This window comes from Patiria miniata, unplaced genomic scaffold, assembly GCF_015706575.1.
Source record: "Patiria miniata isolate m_02_andy unplaced genomic scaffold, ASM1570657v1 HiC_scaffold_20, whole genome shotgun sequence".
NCBI classification, from domain to species: Eukaryota; Metazoa; Echinodermata; class Asteroidea; order Valvatida; family Asterinidae; genus Patiria; species Patiria miniata.
In genome coordinates this window covers 25,111,862-25,127,318 of record NW_024037059.1, presented here as the reverse complement: position 1 = coordinate 25,127,318, position 15,457 = coordinate 25,111,862, and the positions used below count along the sequence as shown (strand labels likewise).

General features: G+C 40.7%; 1 protein-coding gene across 1 annotated transcript in view; it reads left to right on the top strand.

Moving 5' to 3' along the window:
• Positions 1–15,457, top strand: part of LOC119728522 (cysteine protease ATG4D-like) — a 30,213-nt gene extending 14,756 nt beyond the window's left edge. Inside the window, exons 3-9 of the mRNA XM_038200795.1 lie at positions 805–1,020; positions 4,180–4,366; positions 6,382–6,458; positions 8,479–9,348; positions 10,551–10,627; positions 11,982–12,101; positions 13,595–15,457. Coding sequence (XP_038056723.1) covers positions 805–1,020; positions 4,180–4,366; positions 6,382–6,458; positions 8,479–9,348; positions 10,551–10,627; positions 11,982–12,101; positions 13,595–13,798 — 1,751 coding nt within the window. The 3' untranslated portion in view covers positions 13,799–15,457. The remainder of the gene's footprint in view (positions 1–804; positions 1,021–4,179; positions 4,367–6,381; positions 6,459–8,478; positions 9,349–10,550; positions 10,628–11,981; positions 12,102–13,594) is intronic.

The window sequence follows — 15,457 nt, the reverse complement described above, 5'->3', positions numbered from 1 at the left end:
AAGCCCCTTTTTATGGAGTTGCAGACGCCGAAAATCGAAATGAAGTAGGTTTTCAGTTAAACAAAACATACAAATTGAAAAGACATATTTCACTTCTTTTCCAAATGTCTGTTGTCCAGACTCCTTCAACTTACAATGTACTGAGTGATTTGAACATGGGAAGGAAAAACACAATTTTTAAAAACCGAAATCATGTTTATCACAGTTTTTCTTTACGCGACGTCAAAATCAATGTTAAAGGTTGCTTCATTGTACAGGGTGAGTCAAATAAAGTGAAACCCACATGTTTGGACTATTGTTTTAGTGAAGTTCTGCATGTAGCACTTTCAAAATCCAGGATATGATAGCCCAATTCATAAGCTATCTTTTAGTACAAGAATCATTCAAATCACTCATGTGCTTTTCAAGTTACGGAATTTTAAACACAACCACCGTTTTAAAGTTCTGTCCACGGATCACATATAAAAAGGTGTGTGTCTTTCAGCAAAACGAAAACAATCTACACACATCCCTATGTGATTTGTTTTCTTTTTGCTGAAAGAACACAATACCTGTTTGTTTTTAACGTGTTGTTCAAAATGTTCAATTTGTTTCTCCTGACAATTTTTTTGTTGTTGTAATTTGGAAGTTTTCAACTGGATCTGAAAATATGCTTTTATTTTTGGTTGCTCTTTTGCACACATAACTCACAAAAAGATATGTCTGAATTGTTGTCTGGCCGCAAATATTAAAACAATTGTAGAGTCAGACTCGAGTCCAAGCCCGAGTCACGAGTCATTCATCCCTGTCTCATGATGCCTGTAGATGCGGAGGAACGATTACCAGGCCTGGATGCAGTCAAGTCGCCGGCCATGGAACTCTTCAAGAGGGAGTTTTCCTCTCGTATCTGGCTGACCTACCGTCGGGAGTTCCCTCAGCTGGCCGGCTCCTCCTACACCACTGACTGCGGCTGGGGATGTATGCTGCGCAGCGGGCAGATGATGCTGGCCCAGGCTCTGGTCCAGCATTTCCTGGGCAGAGGTGAGATTTCTGTTTGTGTCCTTCTTTTGATACCGGTACTTTTAATTTGTGTAGGAACTGATGACAGTCTTGCCAACTCATTAGAATGAGTGTTTCTTACATTTAAAGGTGGGGTAGATCATTTGTCACGGTGCATTTATTTTCGTTTGAAGTAACAAAAGTGCTAGAAATGTAAAGATAAGAAGGATGCTTAACAACTAACCTGATGAAGTTTTAGCTCAATGAATGATGTATTTTCCAAGAAAACAGTATTCAAGGATCTCGATTTCAATTCAAAAGTTGCCAAGTCATGTTATGAATTGCAGTAAAGTGACTTGCTAAAGGACATAGGCACCATGATCCTCTGGCTGTACACATAACTGTGAATTTCAGGCTGAAGCAGAAGTACTTTCGAATGTTTGATCATCAACCTAAAATCCAAATACATTTTCTGATTCAATTATTAGAAAAAAAATGTGAGCGTTCTGGAGAAGACGATGAAAAAAGACCGTAATGTAATGTTAATGGTAATGCCACACTTTTGTTGAAAGGCACTTTTGCGTATGATTTTAGAACTTCCGTGAGGTATGTTAGCTCAAATTTCTTCTTTAAAATTGGTCAATAATCAGCCGTTCCGCTATCTGTTCTTTGTACTACATGTATTTTAATAAGCTCTTTGTCAATTTACGACAAGTGCAGGCACACACAAATCCCATTCAGTGGCCTGATGTCTAGGCTGCTGGTGCATGTTTAACTTGATCAGTGCATTTCTATTAAACTTGAATTTAATCAAATATTCCATCAGGTCCAGTTGGAATAATCGAATACAAAATTACTAGAAAGTGCACAGCCCAATAGTATTAAAGAGGTTGTGGAATGCTGAAAGTCGTTTTGTTTTTTATATTTTTTTTATTGTAGAGTAGACCCATATATATCCTAATGACAAAGTCCCATTCTTTTGTAATGTGCGTTTATATGTTTATAAAACTGAAATTCATCAAGTAATTTGTTGGTCGGCGAGCGCATAATTGAAATCAACAGTCGTCGGGTTCTTCGTAAAATAAGAAAAATTGTGACGTAATAAACAGGACTCGTTTATACTACGCTGCATCGGGAGTCCTGTTTATTACGTCACGATTTACTATGCTTTGTTTGCTGCCCCCAACGACGACTTTTACACAAATTGCACGTTCGGGTCAAAACAGGACCTGAAAAACAGCTCTCAAAAGTACCTTTTGTACTCATTTCATGACAGACACAATAGTCGTTTTTATTTCATCACACCTTAGACTACATATACCTGAAAAATGACGGAAATGTCTTCGAGCATTCCACAACCTCTTTAAAGGTAGAGTACCAGAATATCGGTTGCAGCTATCCAAAAAGTAAAGTTCTGACAAAAGTATTGTTGGAAAGCAAACTCACTGTGAAATTACTCTTTCTGGCATGCTGTAATTTTGAAGAAACCAATAACAGAAGGTCATTTCCAAAGATGCGTCTTTAGAGTTTAGACGCATCTTTGGAAATTTCTGATAAGATTTCCTATTTGAATGGCTTCCTGCAAGTGGTGACACGACGCACTCACTTAGCTAAAACTTCATCAGGTTAGTTGCTAAGCACCCTTCTTTAGATTTGGAGCACTTTTGCTGCTTCAAACAAAAAAATGCACAAATGACAAATGATACACTCTACCGTACCTTAAACCCTAACTGCCCTGAATCCTTCAAAATCCTCTTTGCGAAAGTGGAGGAATTGGGAGGATTGAGGTTACATGGCAAAAGTGCGTTACCGATTTTGTAGGCTACACTTTGTCAAGGTCTTTGGCCGGACCTTGTGTTGTTTTTGCTCAGCCATGCATAAATATAGGCCTGGATTATGCTTGAAATCCTCCGTACTGCTCCAGGATGTCACTGGCCAAGCCTCAACATATTGACAGTCACTGCCGCAGGATTTTGCAGGACTCAGGCAGTGGTCACCCCTCCACGGACCATATTCAAGAAATAATGGAGGAATTTGCAGGATTGAGGCTATTTTTCCGTGAGACCAATTGGAGGATTTTGCAGGATTGAGGCTACAACCTAGCAAACAGGCCTAGGCAGTTAGGATTAAAGGACAATTCAGTGTCATTGCTTACCACTATGGGGTTTGGTGAAAAAAACCCAAATGTTGGTCAACTTTTCAACAAAAAGCTAGAAGTTAGCTGAACTCTTTTTTGGAAGTTGGAGTATTATTATTATTATTATTATTATTATTATTATTCTTCTGGTTTATTCATATAAAAACACGAGGTAGGCAGCCACAAAAGAGTCGCTGATATAACCACGTTTACACTTTACAGGAATTAAAAATGGTTAAATAGCAGTTAAAAGGAATAGAAGCATAAAATTACAACAAAGTATAGGATCATGTATACAGCACATAACAGCACAATATTAAAAAAACTGATTTATAAACTTTTTAAAAAATTCAAAATTGAAGACAGATCATTCAGGGAAGATGGTCTAATAAGAAGTACTCACTTGCACCTACATTGTAAACAATTAAGAATTACAAAAGTTTAGCTAAGACAGGAATTGTAGACTTCATGTATCTATCAGTCTTGCACTTGGGTACAACTAGCGTAGACGTGGAACTGTCTGAGTATTCTGGTAGTGGTGTTATTCAATTTAAGAGGGGGGAGCATATTTCTAAATCTGGGGGAATGTAATAGTTTTGTGCCAAAGTTATACAGTAAGGTGTCTCTCCTAGTTTCAAGGCTAGAAATACCTAGAACGTCCAAAGCATTGGAGTAACTGTGATACTGATGAGAGCCTAACATAATGCGACAATCACGTTTGTGTACATTTTCAATTCTATAAGCCAGTTGTTTACTTATCGAGGTATGCCAGACTTGGCTGGCATACTCTAAAACTGGTCTGATGTAGCATATGAAGACCGAAACTAAGTCAGCCAAGGGAGCGTCATATTTCTTTAAGATACACAATGTAAATAATCTTCTAGAGGCTCTAGAGACAATATCAGCAACATGAATGTCCCATTTGAGATCACTCTGAATCGTGACTCCCAAAAGTTTCATGTGATTAACCTTGTTTAGGGATATGTCATTAAGAGTATGCCTTTTGGAAGTTGGAGTGTGCCTGAAAATGATGAAACCTTTCCCAATCCTCATTTCCATTTCAGATTGGAACTACTACAATGAGCAGACCAAGGAGGAGCAGCGTTACCACCACGAGATAGTGAGATGGTTTGGTGACCAGCCAGATGACATGAGTCCCTTCTCCTTGCACCGGCTAGTAGAGATCGGCAAGAGCTCTGGCAAGAAGGCTGGGGACTGGTACGGACCGGCCTCGGTCGCACACATCTTCAAGTGAGTCGGAAGACATTCTCTAGCCTTCATATATTCATCAGGTGGATTAGTTTCAAATTAGATTTTGCCCTTCACCGACGTTTAAACACTGTATACTCAGTGTGTTACCTACCAAGTGAAAGTTGGGGAAAAAAACCCAAACATTATTATTCCATGATATTTACTACATGTATTTAGCCATTTATTAGACATATCAAAGATTGCAAACATCGATACATCTGAAAATAAGAAAAAAATCACCCCTATTCATTTTTTTTCTCATTTTTCTCCACACGGCCTGTACCCAGTTCCGTTTTGCCAGAATCTTCACAAAGGGTAAAACCTAATTTGATTTATATCACCCGACGCAAAATTCCATCTTATCATAGTTTATGCGGTACCCGCTGCTATGTACATCAGATTCGAACCAGCCAACCGATCCCGTTAGCTCGGTGGTCGAGTGGTAAGACATCTGCACTAGAAAGCAGGAGGTTGTGGGTTCGAGTCCCACCCGAGTTATTTTTTTCCAACTTTCACTCGGGAGGTAACACACTGAGTATACAGTGTTTAAAAATCGATGAAGGGCAAAACCTAATTTGATTTATATCACCCGACGCAAAATGCCATCTTATCATGGATTAGTTTCAGAGCGAGGGTTTTCTATCTTCACAATGTAACGGAACTTGTCAGCAGAGCTTTAGCTAATGCCTCACACGTTGATCACAAATTGTGAGGGGATCTGGCAAAATGAGGCAGAACTGGGCAGAGGTCAAAATGAGGGTTCGGAGGTATTAGGAAAGAGAATAAAATTCTCTGTACAATACTGTTTGTTGCACTTGAATCGGACATTCTGTTGACAAGTTGAAACTGTTTAAACTTTGCATTTATTTACATGTCAGAAAAGTTAAATACTGAGAAACAAAGGCCTTCAAAGTGTAAATTTTTTATAGTCTTGAAAATGAAAAATGCAAATTGCTTTTCCTTAAAAACACTATTATTCCGTGGTCTAATACTACATGTATTTCTTTAAAATATGTGTATTAGACTATCATTGATTTGCAAACACCAATAAATCTGAAAATCAGAAAAAAAATCACCCTAAATCAGTTTTTTGCATTTTTCTTATCTACGACATGCCCAGTTCTGTCTCATTTTGCCAGAATCTTCACAAATTCCTTTTGTCTCATGTCAAGTTACACATGCACAAGCTATTCAAATGAACGGTCAAAAAGGCATTCCATTGTTAATGTTCATCCCCTGTTACTTTTGAGTATTTACAAATGAAAATTCCATTGGATACAAATCTTACCATTGTTTGCACCAGGCCCAGCTTGGTTACTTTATAAGCATAGTCTAAGTAAAATTTTCACATACATCCCTGCCCGTTGTCACGTATGCAACCTCAGGACTAGTGGGTGAGTCCAAAAAAAAAGGGAAACCCAGATGGCAGGACCATTTTCTTAATAAAGTTCCACATGTAGCACTTTCAAACTCTAGGATATGAAAGCCCAATTAATAAGCTTTCTTTTTAAGAATCATTAAAATCATTCATGTATTTTTCAAGTTACAGAATTGTAAAACACAACCACTGTTTTAAGGTTCTGGCCACGGCTCAGCAAAACGAAAACAATTCACAAACATCCCTAGTGAATTGTATTCGTTTTGCTGAAAAAAAAACACTTTCTTTTTCTGTGATCCGTGGACAGAACTTTAAAACGGTGCTTGTGTTTAAAATTCTGTAACTTGAAAAGCACATGAGTGATTTGAATGATTCTTGTACTAAAAGAAAGCTTATTAATTGGGCTTTCACATGCAGAACTTCATTAAAAAAAATTTGTCCTGCCATTTGGGTTTCCTTTTTTTGGACTCACCCTGCACTGTTGTTTTTGTCTGTAACACTAATCGTTGTCAAATGTGTGGTACCATAAACACATTGTATGGTTTCCCATCCATGATGTGCTCTTATTACAAATTGCTAAACTGTTTTGATAATGTTTCATGAGTTTATATTTGTACTGTCTTTATCCCTTTTCCAGAGAGGCTATGGATCAGGCTATGGATCTGAATCCCCTGTTGGAACAAGTCTGTGTCTATGTGGCTCAGGATTGCACCAGTGAGTTTTGACCTCAGTTTCAGTCTCAGTTTCATCTTATAAAAGTCTCACTTTCGACAAATTATCCTACATACATTTACATCGACATTTAAATCTAGGGCCCAATTTCAAGATGCAGCTAAGCACACAATTTCTGCCCATAGCCTTTGTCCATTTCACAAATACTGTCAGCAGTAAGCACAGTGAAAAGATCCTTAACTACAGAGAGATTGCTTAAAATACCGACGTGACATTATAAATCTCTATGGATGTAAAGTTCTGGCATGTCTATGCTTAAATACATGTTTGCTAATACACGTAGGTTAACACAATTTTACTGCTATTTTGAGCACTCAAGACACTTTTGCCAAATGTCATGAGCAGCACCATGATAATGGCAAGAGTTCTTGACAGAAACTGTCTGTTTCTTAAGGGTAAGCGAGTTGATAATTGCTACTGTGAAATTTTTTGGGTTAAACTCAAAACTCAAAACCTGGCCCGGTAGCATTTATGCACAATTCATAAATACCTAAGATTTTTACCCATTCCTATTGGTCGAGAGCCCGTCACATGGCTGGTCTTAAACGGGTGATAAAACATGGCCGGCTGGTCTTAAATACTTTTCCAGTGTCACATGAAATTTGGACTCCTATGAAATCAAGTGCCTTTTACCATTTTATTGGTTGAACATTCACAATCCTCACATAGGCATGCGCAATACTACCAGTGAGTCAGTATTTCATGGTCCTAAATTCACAACGCACTCACCACAGCTGCATCTGCCCGTCATTGCGCAGTACGTGTGACGCACGCGCCAATCTCCATAAAAGGAGTCGTTTACGTCTTTCTCGCGAGTTGGACACTCCATTGTATTGCTAGAGGGATGAAAAAACTGAAAATACAATTTTTAAACAAAATCGTTGGACATTTTTATTTTTGACTTGTTTTGACTTATGGCCCAAAAAGTTTAGATTTTTTGACCGAATGGATATTTATGAATGGGAATAAATATGTGATGCGATCAAGCTACATGAGTTGTTTGTCAGGAATTTTCATTTGGAGATACAGGCCAAAATAGGGCCATTTCAACACATCACTTCATCACATCTCTTGGTGTTCGGACTTCCATAATTTTTGAACTAAAGATGGTATCAGCATGCAGTTTTCACAGCAGTAATGCTGAGATTGTGCTCTTTTCAAATCTGTAATAAAAAAAAAATTGACTGGGGTCGACAAAGGACTCATTTAGCTTGATCGCATCATATGCTTGGTTGGTATTAAACACTATGTTTAAGACCGGTTGGGGTCTGGATGCTGATAATTACCCGAGGCGAAATATCAGTATTCAGACTCCAACAAGTCTTAAACATAGTGTTTAACACCTCCCAAGCACACATTTATTCCCATAATCATTTCAGTGTTGTGATGACATCAATTGCTGAAGCATTTAATATACAAATGACAATATCAATGAGTTCTGAAGTACCGGCTGAAAATGTGGTTTTTGCTAAAAGGGAACAATGAGAGTATATATATGTGACCTTCCAGCACAAACCCAGTCAGAAGTCGCACGGCCGTATTTTGAGATTCAGCCTATAATACATTGTACATGCATTGTACATGTGGCAAAAATCATCAAAATTCAGATTTAGGCATTAGCAGCTAGAATAATGAATATATTTCACTTCCAATAAAGTGAATTTGTACAATTTTTGAGGAGTTCATTTGGGAAACTTTGACGACAAATTTCTCGATTATTAAATTTGGCTAAGGCCTGAAAATTGGGAACTGGAAAAACCTATAACTTCATCAGATTTTCCCCAGTTCCAATATTGTGTGCATCATTAGAAAGCTTGTTCAATGTCCTTTCCAACGCGCCCCAAATCCCAGTTTTCAAAAATTGGTCCAAGTGACTGGTTGCTAGAGGGTCACGTGTTCAAGACAATAATGAAAACGAAATGCATTCAAATGTTACAGGTTGTGGATATCTTACTGGGATAGGGTAATAACTATATAGCTTTTTTTATTCATCCATTTTCAGTCTACAAGGCCGATGTGATTAAGTTGTGCAAGCGGAAGCGTCCTGGTTCCCTGCAGCCGGTGTACAGTGACCATAGCTTGCCAGTGGCGCCTCCGTCGACCGTTTCTCCTCCCCTAAGCTCCACCCATCAGCAGCCTTCTGAACCCTATCCAGAAGCAGTTGGTACTTCTTCCTTGTCACCTGTTGTACACACACCTGGCCTTGATTCAAGTGATGTGAATCGGGCCGATGAGAAGGAACCCACGTCAATGCGGCAAAGCACTATCCAACAGTCAAGCCAGACTGACTTCTCAAGCAGTAGCGAACTGAATGGAAGCTCCACTCCCGCAATGCACCCACCGTCGGTGTTTACCACAAACTCGCACCAGGCCGATATCACCCCAGAGCCAAGCTTGGCCCGGCCTAAGAAATCGCATCCGCCCCCAGTAGCAGCCAAACCAAAGACAGTGCACCGGACCCACTGGAACGGGAACAGCCCAAAGGCTGAGGAACCATCCCCCAGACCCGAGACGGAGGATACACAGAGGCGGACAGAGCCGAGTGATGTTGCTCACCAGTCTGACGGGGAACCAGTGTCAGCCTCGTCAATGACGCAAGACGAGAAACCGAGGAATGAAGGCGATGGATCCTCAACGTCTGACAGGGAACCAGTGTCAGCCTCATCAATGACGCAAAATGGAAAACCCAGGAATGAAGGCGATGGATCCTCAACGTGGTGCGCTGTGGTGATCCTTGTGCCTGTCAGGCTAGGTGGAGATGAAGTCAATCCCATCTACGTCAGCTCCGTGCAAGCTCTGTTCACTCTAGACTGCTGCATTGGGATTATCGGCGGCAAACCCAAGCACTCACTGTACTATTTAGGATTCCAAGGTAGAATAGCTGATGCAGATTTATATCTCAGTAGAAAAAATTCACAGTGGGCTCAGTGCGGGACAGAGTTGTAGTCGAGTACTTTCCGAGTACCAGCTTAGTTACCAGAGATTATGATGGTTTAGTATGGAGAAAGCTGCATAATGCAGACACTGAACAGTAAATCCCCACCAAAAGAAATTAAAAACACTTTAGACAGAATAGATCAGAATCTTGTACCAACAAACCTTTTAAGACAAAAGTATCCGGAAAGTACTCACCGAGTACTTTTCAAGTTCTTTTAGGGTACTTCTGTCCCAAAAGGTTACTTAAAAAGGGGTTTTATGTAACCAAAGTCTCAAATTAACTTTTTCTCTACTAAACACTGACCTCATTTTGCTGTCTACTGTCAATGTTTCTCTCGCGTTGTTCGCAAGAAACGACTCAATACTTGGTAATAAACAAAGTACTCGGAAGTACTCTACTACCACTCTGGTGCGGGAACAAAAGAGGGCGCATTTTTACCACTTTTAAGAGGCCCTTGGATGGAACACTGCTTGCCCATACTGTGCTGGTTCGCGTGCGAAGTACCCCCAACTTTTTTATCCTGAATATGCACAAAGCTAAGCCATAGCGTCTTCGCGCGAGCTTCAGGCGTCGTCTGCATGCCAACATGTTCGAATTTAACTTGCGATGGTCTCCCAGACTAATCCCCGCCCCCAATAATTTTGGATCATTCGAAATACGCAGTGGATGGACCAGGAACCAGTCTAGGTCTCCCCCAACTCTCCTTTTCTGGCCGTTGAAGGGGTACTTGTGCACGGAGCCCATAGACCTTACCACTTGTAGTATTATGCCAACAGGCAACTGAAAGGCAAAACAAACACTGAAGCATCTTTCGCACGTTGATTGTGCCCACATGAAATAGTCAATGGCAACACAACACAAAAGATGTGTAAATGCACTGCAGAATCAAGCAATCTGCTGAAACTCTGATCTCTGGAGCCAATGATCAGTGTTGTAGTACTTGTACTTTTTTGAGGGCTGACATTTCTACAAAAAATAGCAAATAACCAAGCTACAACAAAAACAACAAATTAGGATTCCATGCATGATCTGTGTAGTTTCTCCCTCACTTTTCCTTCTGTGAAATTGTCTGCGAGTTTGTCTTTCTACGTTTGAATTGACTAACTTTTTCAAATTTCCCCCCCCTTTTTCTGTAGAGGAGAAATTGATACATCTTGATCCTCACTACTGCCAGCCCGTTGTTGACATGAAAACCAGGGAGTTCTCCCTCTCTGTAAGTTTATTACTTTGTTTATTACTTTATTTATCTTCAAGTAAACTTGAATCCTCGATCCTGATTGGTCGATCCAAGGCAACAAGCCGTGCTACATATAACCATGTAGCACAGCCTCGGTCCATACCGCACTCTGCGTATTCTGCTGTTCCAAGATGCGAGCGACATTCCAGCTGCATACGCTAAACTGCTGAATGCCCGTGTAAAGCGTGCTCGTTCCAACTGCTGTACTGCGCGTCAAGTTTGCTTGAAGATAAATTTGTAATCACGCTCGCGCTCGTGGAACACGGAAAATGTAGTGTGTCGTGTCCCACAAACCACTCGGCCTTTGGCCTCGTGGTATGTGGGACACAGACGTACTACATTATTCCGTGTTCCACTCACGCTCGCGGGATAACTTATAGTATTGTTCACTTGTTGAATACAGATTTACTATTTAGCAGAATTTCCATAGGGTCACTGTTTAAATTAAGGGTCGTAAAACGGGCTTGCAGCTAGCCGCGAGGTCTATGCTTAATTCGAGGGACCAGTGTCCTAGTGTATAATGACTTTAACATACATGGCCTGTCACTTGCACCGTGTGGAGACTGTGCAGGGTATATGGCCCAGAAATGGACGAGTGCATTAGGACAAAAAAAAGGCTTCGGTTTGTGGTATGTGCACACGTAGCCATGGGAGTCGGTAAAATTAAAAAGTTTTTTCTCAATGTAAGATGGTGTCTCAAAACTGCCAAACTCACTGGTTTGACTGGAATCCTGCTGCTGCACAATTTTAACGTGTTTTTAGATGGGATTACAATCGAGAATAAGCTTTATGTGGCCCCTCTGGGCTCCCATATGGTTTGCACTAAATTTAGTCGTTCACCATTTGCAGTCATCAGGCGACATTTGAAGGGAAAAAAAGGATTATTTAAAAAAAAAAAGCCGTGTCGATGCACATATTTTGGGGCAAGCTCCATACCAGAAACCGAAGACTTTTTTTTTGGCCTTGTGTTTTTTGGGGGGAGGGGTGCCCCGGTTTCATGGTCTATGGCATATTTGTACATAAAAATGGTTAAGAATCCTTAAAATAAATCCTGCCTCCAGATCACGTCAAAAATCTAATCGATTCGTACTTTTACCACGGACCACCCCTAAAACAAATTTCATGAAAATCCGTCCTTTACTTTTGAGTTATCTTATTCACAGACAAACCAATGCCGATGAAAACATATACCGGTACCTCCTGACGAGGGTCAATAACTAATAAAGTTTATGAATTTAAAACGTGCAGTCAATCCAATCATGTGTTTTTACAAGAACTACAATATGTCGAGACCACTCTAAAACTTTTTAATGATGTTTTTGTCTGGCAGTCATTTCACTGCATGTCACCTCGCAAGATGGCTATTAACAAGATGGATCCAAGCTGCACCATAGGCTTCTACCTGCGCACCGAGGAAGATTTCAACGAATTCTGTGAAGTTGTTCCATCGGTAAGATCTAACTTGAACAAAAGCCATTTGGTTACCCATACATTCGTGGGAGGAAAGGCCCAATATCACAGCATTGACCCAACTATAGTCAGCATCGTCCCAGCTTTAGTCATCAGGATGGTCTCTTGAGAAATGGCCGCATTGAGCTGTATGGTCCTTAGCCTTGGTCAGTGTGTTCGATGATAGTGACCTATGATCACTGGTCGGCCGCTAACATAAACAGTAGCTATGCAGTCATACGTTCTGTATGGAGTGACCTCACATGGCTAGGCTTCAATATGCAAATCAGTTGGTGCTGAACGAATGCCTTGAAACAACCGTGCGCCAAGGCATTTAAATGTGTTTCTTTATTTTGTTGCTGGATTTCCAGCGACTACCTCATATGCGAATATAGATGAGATTATTTTATTCAGTACTTGGTCGTAGAGGCTGATATTTTACATGGATAGAGAGCTGGATAGTGTGGCTACATTCTCCGACAAGTTTGGAGTTGGCAGACCAAATATAACTCGATATAAATCCAGAAGCAGAATAACGAAAATAGCTTGAAAAAGACAAGCCATTGCGACAGTTGTTTCAGGGCATTCGACTAGCACCAACTGATTTGCATATCATAGCCTAGCCACCTGCAGTCACTGTTCGCACTTCGTGCAACATGTGAGTGCATAGCACCAGTGTTGTAGTCGAGTACTTTTTTCCGAGTACCGAGTACTGCCGAGTGCTTAGGTTGCCAAGTACAAGTACAAGTACTTGTACCTCCGAGTACAAGAACAGGTCTCCGAGTACGAGTACTCTTACTTCCAAGTTTGAGTACGAATACGAGTACTGTACTTTGGAGTTCGAGTACGAGTACTTCTATTTCCGAATACGGCCATACGGCAAATAGTTCATTGTGCGTAATTGGCCCAGGCCAGTCAGACCGATTAAATACAGACCCACTCACGGCTAGCTGTTAAATGTGTTTGTCCGGACGTGCACAGAGGAAAATCAGGAAACTTCGATTTCTCCACAAGCCAATCAACCATTTCAAACTGAAAGTATCGATAAAATAAGGCTGTGGTATATAAAATCAAGCTATACCATTTCCCCCCGAGTACTGCTATTGGAGTACGAGTACTTTGATGATCGAGTACAATTTCGACATGTCGAGTACGAGTACTTTGCTGCCCGAGTACGAGTACCGTCATTTCGAGTACGGGTACTTTGACATTCGAGTACGAGTACTACAACACTGCATAGCATGCACGTCTACTGTTTATGTTAGCGACCAACAATCGATCATCAGACACTATCGTCAAACACCTTGACTAAGGCTATATAGTCCTGAGGGTAGTCAGATAGTATAGGGAATGTTTCATCGGCCCGATGATTAGGGGTAATAGAAATGTTAGGTGCTTTGATAAATACCCATCAAAACCTGTTAAGCACAATATTAATACCCATAATTATTTTAGCAGTTGTAGCAATTAGATTTGGATATTTCGTTCCTGTAGATTGTCCAGGGTCCACCAACCGCCAACTCCAGAGACTACCCAATGTTTATACTGCGAGATGGTAGCTGCCATGATTGGAATAGCCACCACGCGACTGATGAGGAGAAACCAGAGCGCTATCTCCGGGTGCGGCACGTCAACCAGAACGGCCAGCTCATTGCCCCCATGCGCGAAACCGAGGACTTTGTATTCTTAGACTCCTGAGCTGGACACCAGTGAATTGCTGGTGCCCGTCGGGTAACAAGAGACTTTTTTGATAATACGTTGAAACCCTCAAATAAACATGAAAGTGGTATTTGAATGCTACTGCAATTGACACAGTGGCATCATGAAGAAAGCTGGGAATCTTGGAAAGGAATCTTGTCCGACCTAAACTTCTCCGACGCATTTCCGTTTTTTTTCCAGGATGAGGTTATGGTGGAAGAGTTGTTACTTCCTGTACCTTAACCACGATAACCTAGTTTGAAATGTCACTTACAGTCTGGCGTAGATTGGGTTATCCACTCTTTCTGGACTGACTCCAATTTTAAGAAGGTTAGGAGGTTTGGATGTGAAATATTCTCACTGATTTCAAAGCAAATATTTTACGTTTTCCACAGAAAGACAATATGATACTTGCCCGCGCAAAACGTGATTTGGACATTTTCAAAACATTTAAGGTTTTACAAATTCTGTTCAACATGATCATTCTCATTTCGTTTCACATTCATTTTTTGAAAGGCTTCAAAAACTTCAGATAAAAGGGGTTTACAGCATTCATTAACTAGTTTCGCGCAGGATGACGTGTTTATATACCCCCAAAGGTTTTGCGTTATTCGGAACAGATGACGGATAAACACGCAGGAGCGAGGCCAGAAATATATGTCAGTGACCTGCTCGCAGCGAGTGAGGCCGGAAATATGAGTGTGCTGCCCGAGGGTGATGGCTTCAACCCGCCTGGCTTGAAGTCGAGTGAAAAGTAATCCCACGCCTCATTCCGTTCTTGTCAAAATAATCCTGGCATGAACTGGTTAAAGATTAAAAACACAGCACACCCCACTTGTTTCATTTAGGAATTAGTTAATATTATTGATCAAATTGAACGAAGAAATAGGCTGGAGCGGGGTCTGAACCTTTGCCCTTCGGAATACCATACCGGTGCTCTAGCAACTGAGCTGTTCACCCCCTTGTTTTGATGGATGCTGAATTTTCAGTTCTTTGATTTGTGATGGGGAAGTTTTGGTAACATGAAAAAAATCAGGTTTTAGAAGGACACCCTCACGTGGTTTCATGTTTTAAGTTCCGTTTTGTTGATCCTTTATATATGTACATGTATGTCTTGCCAACGAAAACTACAAAATGACATTAACCACTTCGCGTCGGATGACGTGTTAACACGATCTGGCTGATTCTACACACAGGCACGGCTGACGGGTTAAAACGTCAAGCTTGCCTCGACTTGCCTCCGGATGACGTCTAACCATGCTAATCCCCCATTTGTTTTGTACACGCACACAAAGTCTGAGAAGTCTGTGGAGGTGGACTGTGTGCTGTACTTGAAAGCTGTGCACGAATCGTTTTGGTAAAATTTTTCACTCCATTACACACCCCAGAGTATTGAAACATATGAGGTTAAGGCAAGAAATATCTTACAAATATTGTTGACATGACTCTCGTGAATCAATATCTGTGGCGTTTGGCTGTATATTAAAAGTTGGCTGCTATATCTTGCCTTTTTCGAAAGTCGAAATTATCCGCTAAAATAATTCCGGCGCGAAGTGGTTAACAGATTAGCACAAGGTAGTCTCTATGTGAGCCGTCAAACCTCAGTGCAAAACGTAGAATCTTTTGTTTTGTACCTTTACCCAGCCCTAACCATACAAT